We start from the raw sequence: 19,434 nt of genomic DNA on the forward strand, positions 1-19,434 counted from the left end.
TCTCCCTTTCTCATAGGTCCTCGGAGTTTCCATGTTCTAAGCTAATGTTGGAAGGTGTATGGAAAGAGGATGTTTTTTGTGTTGTTAAAATAAACCTCTCGATGCTGTGCAGGTGTGTTGTGTGGAGAATATTTCACACACATTCTATGGACTAAACTGCACCTGAGGCAGCATTGCTTGCCCTACAAGGGGACTTGTTTAAACTTAAAAAAAAAAAAAAAGAAAAAAAAAAGTTTTAAAAAAATCTACTAAAACATGCAATCATTGGGTAAGCTTTATCTGTTTAGTTACACGGTGGCTGACCAGTTTTGAAAGCTATGGAATCTAGGGTTGTCTGCAGCCATATATTTAAATTTGTTTTTAAAAAGTGAGGATAAATGTCATCTATTGTCAAAGGCATCATTAACAATGAACTCCTGGGATCTTTCGGAAATGTGGTATTTTCTAAAAAATAAAAAAATTGAAATAAAAATATAAAAAGGGGATAAACTTTTTTTTGTAACTTAAAAAAAAAAACTTTGTTTAATGTATAGCCCTTTGTAATAGTAATTAGGTGTAAATTAGTAATTTATAAACAGGTTATTGCTCATCATAGTTGCGTATCAAAATATTTTATTCTTCTGATCTATCTGATGTGTGAAAAATGGAGGGAAGTCTCCAGTTCTTTTTCGTTTGTGTTTTTGACAACCACCCCCCAGCCCCTCCTCCTCCACCCACCCCCCACCCCACTGACTATCTTGTGCAACTGAGGAAATAGCCAGGCCCCAGAGCGTGGCAGTCTCTGGGCGGGTTTCTGCATTGAATCACTTGCAACACGGAATCCCCGCTAGTTCTGAAGATCTCCACGCAGTGCAGGAAGCAGAATGTCGGTACATTGCGGTAGTCACAAAGCTTACCCAAAGATTTGAACTGTTTGCCGGTCCTTTTCAGAGACTAATATTTACGAAAGCCAGTGGAAACCTCTCCCGTTGTGCCACTGTATTGTGTCTAATTAAAGCAGAGCTTGGTATAGTATGTTTGCTGAAAATAATTTTCTCAAAACAGATATACAGCTTATTAGAGTGTTGGAATAGGTATCTACCTTTTAAATAAAGTTATATATAAATTGGTGCTGATTTTATAATTGTGCAGTTAGTTTTTCTTACTTTCAAATTCCGACCTAAAGTTGCAAGGTTCCAGAAATGTCTAAGAAACTGTTAAAAAAAAATGCATGTGTAGTCATGCATCGAGAGATTTTTAAATTTGTATTTTATATTGTTTTTTTTTCTTTGTCTTTGCAAAGTCTTCAGGTTTCTATATCTTTTTTCCTATGTGTAAATGAGTTTCAATAAGAGTCACAAACGGATACATGAAATTCAGCTTTAAGTTTTCCAATATTAATATGTCCTTTCACAAATCCTGATATGAAAGCCTGTAAGATACAGCCAATCTTTAAACTCCTATCGGGAAGTTAATATTACTCTGCAGTGCTTGGGCAGCTAGACAAAGCTTAAGTCTAACATTAACTTATAGTACGAAATGTACATTTTAATGAAATGTTTTGTCTATTGAGGTATATTCTTTATAATCATTCCATGCCTTAGCCTTAACATGCTTGTAATACAGAACTTGTTTTGATGCAGGAATCTTCCGTTTAAGTAAATTAAACAGTCATGTTTAAAAGTTTAATTATTGGGCTGTTTCAGCCACTAAAAATAAAATAAAACAAGTTGAGTGTAATATTGAGGAAAAAGTAGATAAACGGCATATGTTTGTTTTGTTTTTTTTTTGTTTCCTTTTTTTTTTTACGTAATTCATTTACGTAAGTAAATTCTATCATGCTTTGAAAATAACTGTCTAGTGTTTCTGTCCCTCCGAACTGCATTGACAGAACTGTTGAAAGGACTGTGCACATTTGTTTGTGTATGAATGTACATACACACACGTGCACACACAAAACACCCACATATATAAATATATATATACAGTATATTATCTTAACCTTTTGTTTCTCTACCTTCTGTCGTCCAGTGTACTTTTCTGATTTGTATTTATGTCTGGAGACAGTAACTTTTTGAATAAAAGTAAACCTTCCTCAACTGTGTGACTGAAGTGCGGCAAGGTTTGTCTGAAATCTTTTACAGTGCCCTTGTTGTAACCCACTCCCTCTGTCACTCCGTCTGACTGAGACATGGTTGGGATCATTTTTTTTTTTTAATCTCCATTTCCAGGTTAGACTTTAGGCTAGCAAGCATTACCTTTTTTATTATAATCTTGAAAAGATACTTGCTAATTTCCCGGACAGAAAATATCTGAAATTAACCCTTGAGTGAAGGGCTTGAGGAACCGAGGAGATGCCGTCCGAGAGCACCGAAGGGAGAAATGACCATGGGGAGCTGGAGTATGGCTTTCTGACACTTATTCCGTGCTCAGGAGAATGATGGATACAGAGGCCGGTGTCCTGGCTCTAGCTGCAACTGTCTCAACTTTGACCTGGGTCACATTTTATATTGCAAATTACATAATTACTACTCATTCTACAACTGGGTGGTCAGGATTGTTTTTAGATCTTATGTTACCGAGTAGATGTGCACAAGATATGCTCGTTCATGTTATTTGAGAGATACGTTGTGCATTCATAGGTGAAGAAGTTAGTGTCTATCTCGTTGGCATGCCAGCTGCATGGTTATCCTGAGTTGCTGTTCTGGGATTAGTATGTGAGAACGGGGAGAGTACAAAGTTTTGTGTAGAATTTGTTGAGGGAGGAGAGGAGTAATGCCATCAAACGACATGATGCAACATACACAATAAAATAGGTTCTATGCAGTGCATTAGCAAAGCAAAGGGGTGACCACACATACATACATAATGTGTATTATTTATATTTGCATGCAGGGTTCAGGTAATTATTCCAGATGGGGCTTTTCCTCCAGTAGATTCTGCATGTGTGCGTGCTAGGAAGACTGAAGAATGGACAGTCCTCCCAGGGCCTCGCCCACTCATGTTTCAAGGCCCAATCACTTTCCAGTATTCTTTCACCATCATCCTTCATCTTCTATGTAATTTTTTGCATGAATATCCTCCACATATATTGTAATTTATAGCTAAATGTCCTTACCTTCATTTCCTTGTGTAAAAACTAATTTTATGGACAATAAACCAACTACCTTTCTTGTTTGCATTGAATGATTAAATAGAGCTAATAACATTAGCGAGATGCACTTATCTACATGTATCTGCATTTTTCAAGGCCATGTTTCCATTTACTCATTATGCCAACTGCAATTAAGGTGCCCTAATCCTCAATCTTACATAAAAATTCATTCTTGCATTAAAAAACTTGCTTTTTTGCTTTGATTTTATTAAAGTGTGACTCTTTGTTCTTTTCAGAACTTGCTGTGCAGTCTGCAGGAGCCCATACTTATGTCTGAAATACCAATGTTGTACTCCCAAATGATTAAGGGAGTTTAGCTCTGATTTGGAGCGAACGCACACTTGAAATCTGCTAGTTTGTACATGTTTCACTGGTGTACCATGGTGTTTTTTAAGAATATTAAATATACAGAAATATATGCTTTCAAATTGAATTTTTCTTTAATCAGTGTTCTTTCTTCATAGATATACTTCTACAAATGTGATAATTGTCTGCTAATGGAATGTGGTGTCATTGCTGTTTCCTTTATCAGAAGAATGGCAGTAGCTACCTTTAATTTTTAATTGTGCAGTATGTAGTGGTACAATTGTAATTACTTTTATTTTGAACATACATTTCATGTGTGAGACAAATTTAAGCTGACATTAGCACACAAAACAATCTGGTTATGAACTGAATAGTTTTAAATTACTCTGGGATGGGCTTGGTTCATGAAAACAAAATTAACTTGATATAAATTGAAGCAATAAACACCTTGGGTTTCTTCTTTCATCTTTAATATATGTTCTAGGCTTGCATGAAGTGACTAGGGTCCACTATCAGAATATCCTATGAAGGACTGCACAGCTATGGCTGTAATATATTCATAGAAATAGTAATTTGGGGTATTTGCATGAAACCTTTGTCTACTGTACAGTATCTACCTGAGGTTGGTTACACTTTTAGCAATATGATTGCACATGTTCTATCACAAAGATTGATTCAAATGTAGCTAATGTCATGGGACATCACAAAATGAACATTTTTTTAACTAAACATCAACATGGGTTTACAGCCCCTATCCCAAATTCAATAATGTAAAATAACCTTATTCCAAAAGTTTAACAAGTGATTAGTTAGTTTCTTCTTCAATGGGCAAAGGCTCCTTTCAGATCAGTCTTAAGCAAAGAAGTGGGGAATGTGCATAATATGGCCAAAGCCATACTCCCCATATGATCTGCACTTGCCATTAATGTTGCTGGAAGTGCATGTTATATAAAATCCTTGTGCAACTTCCAGATTTCAATAACAAGAGCTGCACTAAATTTAATCAATCCAGCTTGGCCAAAGAAGTTGAGATGATAGGTATGGTGAGCTTTTTCAGTTTACAAATTGAGGAGTCACCTTTCAAACATTTCCTTCTGGTCTTTTAAACTAGAAGCAGAATCTCTGCAAGTAAATCACCAAGCCAATTTATATCACAATGTTACACATCTTAATTTTACCTATCCAGTGAGTGCATAATTGCTGGTCTTACAGGACCTATAAGGACATGATCTGAGGATAGGAGGATAATTGATTCTCCATTGTTTTAGGACAGTTCCTTTCATTTGGAGCAATATGCCCTAAATTTTAAGATGACTCACTGATATTGTTGTGAGCACTGACTTACAGAACGTACCTCACAGCCTCCAAACGAGACCGATGTAACCACCATACTATTTTTATTGATTGAGTTTCGAGCCCTTTATGTTTGAAGACGCTGCTAAACTCCCATGTGGCAAGTGTTGTGAACTCGGACACTCATCACGCAACTGTTTTCCCTCCAGTTTCGTCTACGATTAGTCACCCAGCTAGAACAGCAAGTTCATTTTTGGCTGAACTGTTTTCGAAAACGAAGTTATGAGAATGTACCCTTACAAAAAAAAACTGCAGTTCAACTAATGATTGTAATTATTGCTGTATTCCTACAATATTATGCAGTATTTTCGACAAACTTGTTTTAACTGCAGAATTATGCGGTTATAATGCAGTTTTACTAAACTACTTAATTTGCAGTACTCAATCAGTAGAACTCTTGTAGTGCATTTCAATTACATACTTAAGTTAAACTACAGTTTAACTTCGCAGTAGCTGCAGTCATTTGTGTAAGGGTATCAATTCAATGGATCTGAGTTGCAGCAATTAGTTTTTCTTTGCACAATTAATAAGCATTGTTACTTCCTGTACAGCCTTGAACAAACGTGCGTTTCACCATCTGGATCACACGTTTCACGATGTCTGCCTGCTGTGCGAAGGGCACAAACCTGGCAGTGCACTAGGCTACTGCACGCCTCGTTTTCAACGTAGCCACAAAATCGTATTTTAGTCGCTTAGTTACTGACACCAATGTAACGCTGGCGCCGCTGTACGAATACAATATTTAGCTAAGCTACTCCATTATACAAATATGCAATTTATCAGTCAATCGTGTAGACAATATTAGTTAACGGCAAACATTAGCCGATATGGGCACATTGGGCAGCGCCTGCTGTGGACTCGTGACTTTCAACAGGCAATGCATCTGTGTCTCAGAATATTCGACGAAATCTATTATTTTTGCACATTCAGTACAAATTACATACTTTCGTGATTGTCGGTCGCCCAGTATAACGTTTACAAGCTCTTCGCGCACTAACCTTTTCTACACATTCCAACATCCCACCATGCACTAGCTTGGGTCCTTTGACCCGGTGCATTGTGCTAAACATCCGGGCTAAGTGCGGTATTGTAGGGAAGATGGCGGCTTTGGTCCTCCCTACAGACTGGATCAAAAACTGGGAAAAATCAGGAAAAAATGAGTTGTGAGTAACCTTGAGTTATCTGATTCCATCGAAAGACGACGAAACGCTCCGAGTTTTATCAGTCTTGTTTCTGTATGACTAATATTAATGGCTTGGAAACGTTGACCGAAAAATAAGCACTACTTTCTGCATTGTGTCCATCTCCCTAGTTGCTCTTCCTAGCTAGCAGGGTAGCTAAACATCCAGCCGGGAATAGTATATCCATTTAGCTAACTAAGAAAATGTGGACATGTCGACGCTATTGATATGTAGCTCGCTAGCTAGCTACGTTTTAGAGGCCACAATGTATCCGATCATTTTAAATGAACAGCCAGCGATCGCTACTGCTTCATCAAGTGAATTTGTGGCGCACACTTTCTTACCGTCGACGTAACGTTTGCTACTTAAAATGTGCACTTCGTGCTGTTGTTTAAACCGATACTCTAACGGTCAACAACACGCAAATGTATAAGTAAATTTTTGTACATCCATCGGTCAGGTGTTTTGTAAGGAATGTGCATATTTTATGGTTTCTTCACTAGCTTACGTTTGCTATCTAATGCAATCTGTAAACAAGTCGACGAGGGTTAGCTAGCAATGGGAAGCTAGCTAGCTAACGTTAACAGGCTAGTTTGGTATTATTCGCTAAAACCAGTTTTCAGCCGTCAGTATCCTGATTTCGATATAGCTGGCATGGTCTCCATTTAATATACCAGTTATAAGCTAAGTAGGTATGCGAGCTAACTATCGAAGGTATGTAGCGCTGGATAAAATTAGCTGATCCGTTTTACTTTGATAGCATGAGCAGTGAAAGCCTTGCAGCTTGTCAGTTAGCGTTAGTACTAGCTAGTATCGACAGCAGTCCGGACGGTCTGGCGTACTAGATCAATAGTAACGTTTGTATTACATATATACTAGTCTAACTAGCTAATTAACTTTGACCAACTTGGGTAACGTTAGACTACATAGTTATCAGATGTAGATAGTTTGCTATCTTGCCTTAACAATTTACTGACTAGCTAACCGTAGTCACTAGTCTACATGACGTGCGTACATCAGTACACTTTCGATCGAACTTTTATTGTTTATAATTATATAGGTTAACATATAAACTAGCGCTGTTATGCCTGTAATGTATTACTGTAAGTTAGCTTATCAAATTAACGATAACTTTTCTGTGTGATCACTCGATTAAACTAATAACGTTTTGATATTTAGTTCGACACCTAGTGTGACTGCCTTATAAATAGTTTCAGAAGGTAATTCGTGTAAAAAAAAAAAAAAAGCGGTGACATTTGAAAAATCGTTTTAAAGGTTTAATGTACGTCAGCTGTCTTAATAGATGCATGCTCATGAGTAGAAACACGTAAGTTCATAAGACCATAAACCTTTTTTTTTTGTCTTGCAGTTTACAGTTATGTCGGACTCTTGCAGACCAGCCTAATGATGACGTGATGCTAAGAAGTAAGTTACATGGACATGTTTCAATCCTTCATATGAACTGGGCATGACACAAGGTTCATTAATGAATTAAAATACTAAAGTAATGTCGCTCTGTGATACTTGGGTTCTGTTAGGGGGAGTACTTGCCGTGTTTCTTCAAGCTGCTGAAGTAGGCCCCTTGGCCTGTTCAGACTTAATATGGCTTCCTCTTTGAATGTATACATACAGTTCATTACCAGCTTCTCTATGCACATACTTTGTCACACTGCAGGTGTAATTTTACACACTCAGGAGGGTTGTAATCCCATGTTTAGGGTTTAGACTCCATTAAAGTGGAGCCTGTTTTAGACATGGGTAGATCCTTGAGTTTTTTATCAAGAGTCATAGGAGGAGTTTGCTGCAGTGTTCCCCTCTCTGTGGATTCTCCCTTCCTAGAATGGTTTCTAGGTAACATAAGCACAGTGAACTGTGGGTGCCTCCTGTCAGTTGGCATACACCTGAGTTTAGTTCTCAAGGGAACTAAATATTGAGGTATTAATAAAGCCACGCCCTGTGTTTTATTTATGTCGCTGTGAAGCTCTCTAAAGAAATCACCTTCCATGCCAGTATCGTGCCTGTCTTAAGTAGACATCAGAGGACTGTTGCAGCAACCATTAACTACTTTGTCTCATATAGTGACACTGAAGCGCACTGTACACTGTTTGAAGTAGTTACCATAGAAAAAAAGTGATGACCTGGTCAGGCATTTATGTAACTGTTTGTAGTACACTTTTGAGACGGTGTCATTTGAATATAATTGGGAACGTGTAGCAGCTTTCTTAATGTAGGGTACTTAGGATATTATTGTGTCAGTGGAATGATTTTTAAAACGTAAATTGGCAGGAAATAATTCATTTAACTGCCTTATGCTAATTGGCCATGAATTCGGTTAGAATACAGTACACCCTGTTTCAAATTTGGACTTGTTATTTTTAACTGCTGGATGAGAGAAGTAAAAGTGCGCAGTTTAGCAATGCATTTTAACACACATGTATATATTTAATTTGTACGGAGCTTGTTTATTCAGAAGTATAAAATAAAATCAATTTTAAACCATGTCTTAAATTAGAAATTGTGTGATTGCATATTTTGGTTCGAGTGTTCTTTCACCTAAAGCATGTTGAATGCAGGTACCCTTCCTCTTGCATGTTCAAATGGGTGCATGTGAGAAGTATTTTAAAAGCAGACCTGTAACATCTTTGTTTAAAAATTATATGTTTGTTTTGCCACACATGAGTTGGGTCCTCTCACTTGACTGTTTTATCCCCATCGCATATAGTAAAAACAAGTTTATTGGAAATTCCAGGATCACATTATTTTGTGCTGTGTTCTAACTCTGGTAACTAGAGGTTAACAGATTTTTTTTTTAATCAATCGACAACTCTAAGCACTCAAATGAGTTTTGTTTAAGCCAAATGGCTTCAAACAGCGGGACGTCCTTGCCTTGGCAATTCTACACTGCTGCGCACAAGTTATTGTAACTGTCCTATTATGTGAAAAGACACTGACGGGAATCGATTCCCAAATTGCATTTGTTTATATTTGTCGCAACAGCATCTTCCCGTGCTCCGAGGAAAAAGGCAATTTAGCAGACGGGTGCACCGAGCCGGACCCGTGCCCCGCCTGTGCCTCAGTGAGACCGGGCGCTCCGTTCTGCCGCGATGCGGTTCGGATGTTAGACCCGGGCAAAATTTTTATTTTTATTTTTATTTTTTTTAAGAAGTGTTTGAACTAGAATTCCGCCGCGTCAGCCCTGCCGCTGGGGTAAAATTTCATTTGCATCACGATTTGTGTGGTGAATTGTGCCGGTGCATCTATCCTCCCGAAAAACTGAGGAGAAAAACTGCCTGTTTTGAGCAAGCGTCTGTTCCACCATCAAGGTTTGAAAGTGTGTTCTTGCAACTTTTGTGTGTACAATTTTTAATTCATACAATTTGAACAGTTTGTAGTTGCATGCTTCCATGCACACCTGCCATTTATATTGTACTGTTGGGAATAGTCGTTCAACATACCATGCTGCCCTTCTATCGCCATTACTTGGAAATTTAGAAATGCTGTAAAATGTAAAAATATGAATAGTTTTGCATTTTTAAAAGTATTGATTGCATATTTGTGTGTGGAATTTTTTCCTTGTACTCAGGGGACTTTAAATTTGGAGAAAATCACAGGCATAATATTTGTTCAGAACAGGAATTAGTCCAGCCCAAAAAAATGCTGGGCATTCAGACGAGCTGACACCTTTCAGCTTGTGTTGTATCAAGTGACAAGATTGATTTGAGGAGCAGTGATTTTGTAGAATACCTGTGTCATGTTGGTATGTGTGAGAATAGCTTGCAAACTTCAAAACTTGCAAGCTTCACCTACATATCAGTATCTCATACTGCTATGTGTGTGACTAGCTTGTAACTTCTGAAAGGTACCTTTTTCTGTAGCTTGTGTGAACTGTGCACACAATGTTCATTCATTAAGCTTAATTGCATTTTCTTGATAGAAATGCCATTTTTTCCCCCTGTCTGCTCAAGGTATATCCTGAAAATATGTTTAAATGGTACCGTTTCCTATATTGAATTTTTCCCTGCGGATCAATATGTCTGCTTTTATTTTACATGCAGTTTGTTTTCATTCCAGAAATAAAAGCACCGGACGCATACTGAATTCTCCCCTTGTCATCAGTATGCGTTGTAGTTTGTTTTCATACCTGACACATTGTGTCCATTGCTTTAGCGTACCAGTTGCAGGTTCGAGGGGGACGCGAAGTTGTGTGATAATGGCGGAAGTACAGAGCTTCAGGGTTATGGACTGTGACAGACCGAGAAAGAGGCCAGAGGCTACCCCTGGAGCGCTCTGCGCTCTCCGTTCTCATTCAGCAGGTGCTGTCAGATGCACACAGGTTTTCAGTATCACGAGTGCCATCTAACCTGTTCCCGGCTCAGAGTGTGACCCGGCGCGGAATGCGGAGGATGACAGTTCCGTAGTTTTCTTTGTTCTTTGTTCTCTGTTAATTGAGCGATTAATCGGTACCTGTTGTGTTTTTTTTTGATCCTTGCAATTTAATTTCCTTTTGACAAATCTTCTCTGATTCACCTTTAATTGACAGATACAAATGGATTGGCTTTGTGGAAATCTTATAACTGGGGAATTAAGTTTTTGTTGCTTTTCATATATTGATTTCATTTTATTTTGGAAGCAATTTGGAGATAAATGTGGCGATTTGGCCAGCATTACAAGATAAAAAATTAAAAAAATCTCTCTGTGGCCATTCTTTGTTTTCATCTGTGCAGCTCCATGCCATGAGATTCACTGCAGTGCTGCAGGGACAGCAGTTGCTGTTGTATCATGAGAGAACACAGATATTTTTCTCAGTGTGTTGTGTGCTGTGACTCAGGGAGGGGAGGGGAGGGGCGGGGAGGGGGAGGGGTCTTTGAGCTAGCTGAACTGATGTTCCTGTGACTAAGCGCGCTCTGCCTGCCTCAGTGTGGTTGCCGATGAGTGGGCGTCCATTGTGGGTGGAGCTTAATTGGCGAAGGCGTGTCAGCGTCTCCCTTCTCTCCCTCTTGCAGACATCCAGGCCGCCCTGTACGAGCTCTCCTGGCACGTCATCCGTGGGAGCCTGAAGTTGGAGCTGGCGGCCAGCAGTCTGGGGGATGTTGTGGTACGGAGAGCACGCACACATTCTCTGTCACACACGCACTCACACACACACACACACGCTCACACTCACACTCACACACACGCTCCTCCAGCTGTTTCTAAAGCTCTGGAAGATGAGTACAGGTGGTGCAGTGTGCTGTCACTCACAGCAGACAGCACTGAGGTCGTTTAATTCAAATCTGATTACCATGTCAGAGGGGGTGGCCAGGTCTAGAGGCGGTGCATCCAGGTCACATCCTCTTCTAAAATGACAAGCTGACCTAAATTCTGAATTAAGGCGACCACTTCACTGGATACACATCTCTCTGACACGAGTTTACATGGGACTACTTACCCATCTGTCCATTGTGGCTGGTGAAGACGTGCAAGAAGCTTAAAAAAGGGAAGTTAAATGTATCACAGCATATCAAAGACTTATCTGCCCTTTTCTGAGTATGAATACAATAATGAGGGACACTTAAGAAAGTATTTTTCTATCTGCTTCCTGCAATCAAAGAAACAATCTAGGTTAACCACAGGAAGCTTTGTACATTTGATCCAAATGACCCAGGGGAGTATACGTCTGTATGAGCCTTTCTAATTAACACTTGAAAAAGGATACTTCTCACACTGGAGTTTTTTTTGTTTTTGATGTTTAATTTTTAGTGTACAGTTTCTGTTGGTCCAGATAGTTTTTGCATGCGATGAAGGATATTGTAGATATATGGAATTTCTTGCGTCCTGCTTCCTTTATGATGGCTGGTACTGGGCAATAATTAGTTTGTAGTATAAATGAAAAAAAATGCACTTCAGGCGACTCCAAATGGCGTTGTACAGCAATGGGATGCCTCCAGAGCTTGTACTTGTGTTTATCACTTGATTATTTTTCAAGAAATTACATTTAATCTCACCTTTGATTGGAACCATTTCATATGTTACGTCTAATGTGAGAGCTGCACTCAAGAAAATGAAGTATCGGCACAAATTAAAAATGGATATTTGCATTTATAATGTGGTGAATAGATACTATACAAGCTGCTTCACAGTTACTTGAAGTGTATTCTCTTGCTTTAAACTGCAATCCTGTGATTGCCCCAATACCAGCCATTTTAACCTCGGCCGATCATCTGAAGCATCTTGTATGTAAAATGTCCTTCATTGCACTCAATACTGTATGGGCTGAACAAAAACATACCGCAAACCTGAAATAATATTAAAAAGACTCCAGAACATGAACTATCCTTTTGTGTACTTTGTTCGTTTTGGTTCAAAAGTAGTCAAAATGAACATTTCATGAACCCACCAACTAATTCAGAGTAATTATGTTGTGTATGTATGCAAATGGAAGCTAGCTGCTATAAGTGTTTGCTGTTGTCTTTACCGTAGCATTTCAATATCTGCGCAGATACTAGAGGTACAGACAATGAATTTTTGGCCACCATTTTGTGAAAGCTGTTGCAAAAGGGAATTGCTTCCTAGATTAAAGACAATGTATTTTTTGTCTTTCTTTTTTTCTTTATTTCAGTGATGACCTTGAATTTGTTCTTTTTTTTTATTTCTTTGATCTTGGAGGAGCAGCTGAGGGTAGTTTGCAGTTGATTCCTATAGTTGTCACAGTGTATGAAGGGTGATGAAGCTAGTGCACTAAACAGAGCTGAAATCAGTCTTGGAGTGATGGATTGCCAGCTCTGTTAGTTTTGTATCTCTGATTATGTGTCAAGTTCACTTCTTCTGTTGTCCATGACATGCTCTGAAGTGTAGAAAAGGAGTAGGTTGTACTCATATTTTGTCTTTCTTATTTAGGATGGAGGGGGGCTACCATTGGAATTGCACCATTTGCTGGTCTTCAAATTATTTATGTCATGTTAATTCTATCAAATTGAGATGAAATATTAATGTTGCAATTTTTTATTTATTTCCAGGAATTACGTGAAGACATGGCATCCATTTTAGCTGATGTGTTCTGTATATTAGGTAGGTGTTTTGTTGCGCTATTCTTAAATACTTTATAATGGAATTAAATTGCAGTTGGTCATATTCAGAATGAATTGAAATTGAGTAAATACATGTTTTTTACAAAAGTATTGTTTGAACAGGACATGACTAACAACTTAAAAACAAATTGATCTGCCTGAATGTCAAATTATTTGCAATTTGATGTCATTAATTCTTCAACGCAGATATTGAGACTGCCTGTTTGGAGGAAAAAAACAAGCGAGACCATTTTACTCAGCTGGTGGGAGCATGTCTGGTGAGTGTGAACGTCAATGTCACCTTCAACTGTTCAGCCATAGGAAATAGCTGGAAAAGCCTACGTCTGGCAAGCCATGTGAAATCTGCACTATGAGAAATTCTACCGCACCAGCACTAGGTGGCAGCATTGCTTCACCAAAATTGCCCGGTCCAATTTTTTTCCCCCTTATGATTAAGTCACGGTGTAACATGGAGTTTTAAGTCCGGGCATTAAAGGTAAATAATTTTCTTTGTGGTGCATACATTCTCCCAGACTCTGAAGATTATCTGGCGTCAAGTGTGATTGAATGGCCTACATTCTGTTCCATGGAGAACTACTTATGCCCTTTTGACAAAGGCTACATCGGCCTCCATTGAAAATCCAAAGTTCTCTGGGGAAGCTTTAACAACGCTCTATAATTAGATCTGAAATTATTGAAGGAGCGAAAGTCGGACATTTAAAGCACATTTATCGCACTTTAAAAGCTTTCAAACCAAGCCCTTTCCTAAGCCGGTTTCTCACCCCCCTCGTATCCGGATAGCGAAATAATTCCCTTTCATGGCAGATGTCCATGTCTCCCTACTTTTCCCAGTTTTGTGTACTTCAGCGAGGGGAATGGGAAAATGGAAAAAATGGGATTGAAAAGCAGGCAGACCATGGCGGAGGATTGGCCATCGCTCCTCTCAACATAATTCATTTTCCCTCCTTTTGATTTATGCCATTTTCCTATCGTGTGAATATAAATTGATATCATCCACCAGCGTTCACGCGGCTTTTAAATTTGAACGACCTTTGCCTAGGGAGGAGAAATAAGCCGTCATTTTTTTCCATTTCGGTGCGAGCCGGAGCTGGAGTGGGCTTTTACCGTGTGGAGTGGTTCTCGAGATGTGAAAAGTTTTTGCGGGTTTGCTGAGTGGCTTGTCTAGTAGAAGCCAGAGTTCTTCACACGTCGCTGTGCCTCGCGGCCCGAGTCTAGCTTCCTCAGTGCCGACTGGCTGGGGTCCTCCTGGGGAAAACGAGTCATTGGTCACGGCCTCTCCTCGGGAGCGAGCGTGTTTCCTCGGTAACGCGCTCTCTTGTCTGACTGGCTGCCTGCCACCTGCGCGCTACTGTTACCCAGTCCTCCGGCGAGGCGACTGCGGCTCAGCTGCTGGATGAAGCAGCGTCTGCATGTTTTATTTTCTGCCTTTTTATGTGGGGATTGTTGAAGCGATGGCTCAGGCCTGTACAGTTCTGTGTCTTCCTGACGCTCTCCCTGTTAACACAGTTCTCTGTCTTCCTGACTCTCTCTGTTCCCACAGTTCTCTGTGTCTTCCTGATGTTCTCTCTGTTCCCGCAGTCCTCTGTGTCTTCCTGACTCATTCTCTGCTCCCGCAGTTCTCTCTGTCCTCCTGATGCTCTCTCCTTGTTCCCACAGTTCTCTCTGTCCTCCTGATGCCCTCTCCTTGTTCCCACAGTTCTCTCTGTCCTCCTGATGCTCTCTCCTTGTTCCCATAGTTCTCTCTGTCCTCCTGATGCTCTCTCCTTGTTCCCACAGTTCTCTCTGTCCTCCTGATGCTCTCTCCTTGTTCCCATAGTTCTCTCTGTCCTCCTGATGCTCTCTCCTTGTTCCCACAGTTCTCTCTGTCCTCCTGACGCTCCCTCCCTGTTCCCACAGTTCTTAGTGCCGGACGCGGTGCTGAAGGAGCGCCTGGACCCGGAGACGCTGGAGTCCCTGGGCCTCATCAAGCAAGCGCAGCAGTTCAACCAGAAGATCGTGAAGATCAAGACCAAGCTGTTGTGAGTCCATCAGTCACCGGCTCCTTTTATCACGTCCTGACCCCGTGCACTCCCGAATAGGTTTCTCTCTAATGACCCAAAACCACGGCCGCATAGACCTTAATCTCCAATCGTATATTCCCTCTCCTCTGTGAGCCATATTCTTTAACCTCCTGATGTGCATCCGAGCGCAGTGCCGGAACTGCTTTTACGGACGCTCCCAAATGCACATGGTGGGGGGGAGGAGGAGGGAAGAAGGTTCCAGAAGGTTGTACAAGCAGCAACAGTCCACCGTTGACCTGCACCGTATCTGATGTATTGTCTCACGCAGAGGCACTTACCCTAGACAATAGGCAATCTCTGAAGATCCTTCACCCGTGACAGGTGACGCCACAGCTGTGGTTTAGTAAGGCAGACTGCTCCCTGTAGTAGTATTTAACATGTACTTCTACAGCACTGGAGTCAGAACATATGGTTTTTTATGCCCAAAAGCCCTCTTTATACAGGTTTAATGCAGGTTGAACCGTAAAGGGAGAGGTCCAGCCAGCCAGCTGAGCCTTGTACAGAGACGCAGGCTCTCTGCTTTACTGCAGCGCAGCTGAGCCTTGTACAGAGACACAGGCTCTCTGCTTTACTGCAGCGCAGCTGAGCCTTGTACAGAGACGCAGGCTCTCTGCTTTACTGCAGCGCAGCTGAGCCTTGTACAGAGACGCAGGCTCTCTGCTTTACTGCAGCGCAGCTGAGCCTTGTACAGAGACGCAGGCTCTCTGCTTTACTGCAGCTGAGCCTTGTACAGAGACGCAGGCTCTCTGCTTTACTGCAGCGCAGCTGAGCCTTGTACAGAGACGCAGGCTCTCTGCTTTACTGCAGCGCAGCTGAGCCTTGTACAGAGACGCAGGCTCTCTGCTTTACTGCAGCGCAGCTGAGCCTTGTACAGAGACGCAGGCTCTGTGCTTTACTGCAGCGCAGCTGAGCCTTGTACAGAGACGCAGGCTCTCTGCTTTACTGCAGCTGAGTCTTGTACAGAGACGCAGGCTCTCTGCTTTACTGCAGCGCAGCTGAGCCTGCAGAGCGCGGCTCTGCTTTAGCACTGAGCCTGTACAGGACGCAGGCTCTCTGCTTTACTGCAGCGCAGCTGAGCCTTGTACAGAGACGCAGGCTCTCTGCTTTACTGCAGCGCAGCTGAGCCTTGTACAGAGACGCAGGCTCTCTGCTTTACTGCAGCGCAGCTGAGCCTTGTACAGAGACGCAGGCTCTCTGCTTTACTGCAGCTGAGCCTTGTACAGAGACGCAGGCTCTCTGCTTTACTGCAGCTGAGTCTTGTACAGAGACGCAGGCTCTCTGCTTTACTGCAGCGCAGCTGAGCCTTGTACAGAGACGCAGGCTCTCTGCTTTACTGCAGCGCAGCTGAGCCTTGTACAGAGACGCAGGCTCTCTGCTTTACTGCAGCACAGCTGAGCCTTGTACAGAGACGCAGGCTCTCTGCTTTACTGCAGCGCAGCTGAGCCTTGTACAGAGACGCAGCCGCTGCCTCAGTCTCAGTGGCGCTCTCCACTTAATATGTCTGAACTCCCCCTGGGCGGGAGAAGTTTTTGTAAACTGCGTAGCTGCAATTTGCTCACAAACCTCATTTTCCTCTGAATTAAAGGCTCGTCTCCCCGGCCCTCCTGACAGTGATTAATTTCACACCTTTGCGCGGATTCTGTCTTTGCGGTCCTTATCAAGATCCGAGCGCGCTCCGTAGCTCCTTCCGCCGCGCGCCGCCCCCGCACGTCAGCGCTCCGACTGTGGCGTAAAGCGCGCCCGGCGGATTTAATTGGTTTTGTGTTCTCCCCGAATTGGGCCTGTCGACAAATCTCCGAACAATGCCTTCGCCGAGGCGTACAGTCGATGTACGTCTCTTTTTTTTTCTTTCTGATAGCGGGACTGTCTCCTCCTTTCCGATGTTAATTGAATTTGTTCGCCGGAGTGTAAGAGCCCCCCCACCCCACCCCCCCCCAATAACCAACCACTCTCCCCATCCCCCCACCCCCCTTCCTCCTGTAGTTACAAGCAGCAGAAGTTCAACTTGCTTCGGGAGGAGAACGAGGGCTACGCCAAGCTGGTCACGGAGCTGGGACAGGACCTGTCGGGAAACGTCACCAGCCACCTCGTCCTGGAGAGCATCAAGTCCCTGATCGGTACGGCTCCCGCCATTAGCGCCGCCGCCGCCCCCCCGCCCACCCGCCCCGCTTTCCCATTGTTTACCCCTTACGCTAGTTTTCAGTGCGCATGACCCTTTCCGGAAAGATCTACGTCAGTTACGCTTTGAACACTCTGTCTTTTACGCTGCAGAATGCAAGCTGAAGCGCCATAGGCTAGCACCGTGCTCAGGGATACCGTGGCCGCGCTCCCTCTAGCCTGCGAACTGCAGCTCGCGTGCCCGGTTCTGTGACATGACAGCACTGCTCTGAAGGCCTCTAATTCCGTATCCTGAGCGCAGCCCGTTTCATTAAACGTTCTGAGGTTTCACTGGGTTTTAATACAAGCCTAATTACAGCTTACTGAAGTGCCCGTCTTTGACGAAGAAATGAAAGTGACGTTCCTGACGGGTCCGCCGAGTCAGCCGAGACTTAGCGGGTTTTCGAGACGACTTGTCGTTTTAGTTGGGAATGAAAAATGTCACTTTGACGGGCGAAAACTGTCGCCGGCTCCCTAAACTCGCGCTTCTCTCGCTGGCTTGTTCGAGCCGAATTTTATCCCCGCTAATGTTTGCACCGTTTCGAGGCGGCGCGCCACCGCGGGCGCCGAAAATGGATTTGCTCAGTTTAACTTGCTCTCGCGACCGCGGTAATGCATAAAATAATTAATTTCTTTTGAGAACCCTTCTGTTTTGCATTCGGCCCCGCGGACAGATATTGAACTTGCCCGCGCCGAATTTGACGTTTTTTTTTTTTTTTTTTCCATCCCGTCAGGCGCCGGGCGGCGGGCGGACTGCTGATTTCTGCGCGGTAAACGCGGGTCAATTAGCTTACGCCCCGGCTGTCATGTTTTGGGCTCCTTCCGACGTGGCGCGGGGCCTCACGCGTGCGCCCGGCACGAAAAGCAATCATTACGAAAATAAATGGAATCGTCTCATTTTTCAGCTAATGGAATTAGCCGCTGACATTGAGGAATGCGCGCTATCGGAAGATTCTAGATGCGGATCAAGGATTAATTGTTTATCACCAGATATTGCTGCCCTTGTAAAAAAAAAACAGATGTCATGAAGTTGCTCACCTGGAAAATTAGTCGCGTAATTTGTTTAGTTTCTGAAGCGTTTCCACTGACTGGAGAGGGCCGGCTCTCTCTGCGTACCTGACAGGATTTCGCCCCTCCCTGTCACTCAAATTCTCTTTTAAATTAATTTCTTTTTAAAAATTCATTCTTTTTTCTACCTCGTCGCCAGGGTGCTTCAATCTGGACCCCAACCGCGTGCTGGACATCATCCTGGAGGTGTACGAGTGCCGCTGCGAGCAGGACGAGTTCTTCGTGCCCCTCATCAAGTCGTACATGTGCGAGCACCAGACCCTCTGCCACATCCTGGGCTTCAAGTTCAAGTTCCATCAGGTGAGCGCGGGTTGGACCCGACCCGCCCCGGGCCTCGCCGAGGGAAGAGCCCAGCGCCAGACGCCCGTTGCTCGGCTCCCTCTCGAAGCGGCGCTGTACCAAAACGCTCCTCACCAAAATTCAAAAGTGTTGAGGTCCAGCTTGTTTGCTGGCTCGACGTGTTTCACAACATGGAATCCTCTGGATCAGGGACGTCCAGCCTCATCTGTGAAGGCCGTGCGTGCAGGTTCTTGTTTTAGCCTGGCGCTAAAGACACCTGATTGTACTTGACAAGGTCTTGATTGAGGACCATGATTAGTTAATTAGTTGAATCAGGTGTCATATTGCTGGACTAAAACAAAAACCCTCACCCACCCCGGCCATTTTGGATATGGTTGGACACCACTGCTCTAGATGTCGTGTGAAGTATGGTGAGCCGTGTTTCAGGGCACGTTTCACAGTTGTGTTGGATATTGTTGATTCCCTGTTAACGCTGTTGCCCCCCCCCCCCCCTCCCTTCAGGAGCCCAACGGGGAGACGCCATCATCGCTGTACCACGTCGCTGCCACGCTTCTCCAGCACAACCTCATCGAGCTGGAGGACCTCTACGTGCACGTGAGTGGAAGTCCCCTCCCGTCCTCTTAGGACCGCACTCAAACTGCGAGCGCAGGAGGGAGAGCTCCACCGAAAGATGATCATTTGGCATGTTGGGCCTTACCTGCACTCAGAATAATTGCTGTGACTTCCAATCTTTTTACTGTTATCTACAAAAGGTTTCCTCGAATTATGATGTCAGTCGGACTTGAACTTCTTATCGTTATCATTTTAGA

At 42.9% G+C, this 19,434-nt stretch overlaps 2 protein-coding genes across 4 annotated transcripts in view; both read left to right on the forward strand.

Annotated features, from left to right (window-relative positions):
- Positions 1–2,083, forward strand: part of stag2b (STAG2 cohesin complex component b) — a 38,752-nt gene extending 36,669 nt beyond the window's left edge. For both annotated transcript variants that reach the window (XM_064328179.1, XM_064328180.1), the window contains exon 34: positions 17–2,083. In XM_064328179.1, coding sequence (XP_064184249.1) covers positions 17–40 — 24 coding nt within the window. In that variant the 3' untranslated portion in view covers positions 41–2,083. The remainder of the gene's footprint in view (positions 1–16) is intronic.
- Positions 2,084–5,395: 3,312 nt separating this feature from the next.
- The window catches only part of thoc2 (THO complex 2), a 60,040-nt gene continuing 46,001 nt past the window's right edge, over positions 5,396–19,434 (forward strand). The window contains exons 1-9 of one of the 2 annotated variants that reach the window (XM_064328177.1): positions 5,396–5,955; positions 7,343–7,398; positions 10,977–11,068; positions 12,969–13,020; positions 13,227–13,297; positions 14,937–15,058; positions 17,084–17,217; positions 18,465–18,625; positions 19,127–19,219. In XM_064328177.1, coding sequence (XP_064184247.1) covers positions 5,891–5,955; positions 7,343–7,398; positions 10,977–11,068; positions 12,969–13,020; positions 13,227–13,297; positions 14,937–15,058; positions 17,084–17,217; positions 18,465–18,625; positions 19,127–19,219 — 846 coding nt within the window. In that variant the 5' untranslated portion in view covers positions 5,396–5,890. The remainder of the gene's footprint in view (positions 5,956–7,342; positions 7,399–10,976; positions 11,069–12,968; positions 13,021–13,226; positions 13,298–14,936; positions 15,059–17,083; positions 17,218–18,464; positions 18,626–19,126; positions 19,220–19,434) is intronic. The other variant, XM_064328178.1, reaches the window with a different exon arrangement.

Source organism: Anguilla rostrata, chromosome 3, assembly GCF_018555375.3.
Source record: "Anguilla rostrata isolate EN2019 chromosome 3, ASM1855537v3, whole genome shotgun sequence".
In the NCBI taxonomy this organism is placed as follows: Eukaryota; Metazoa; Chordata; class Actinopteri; order Anguilliformes; family Anguillidae; genus Anguilla; species Anguilla rostrata.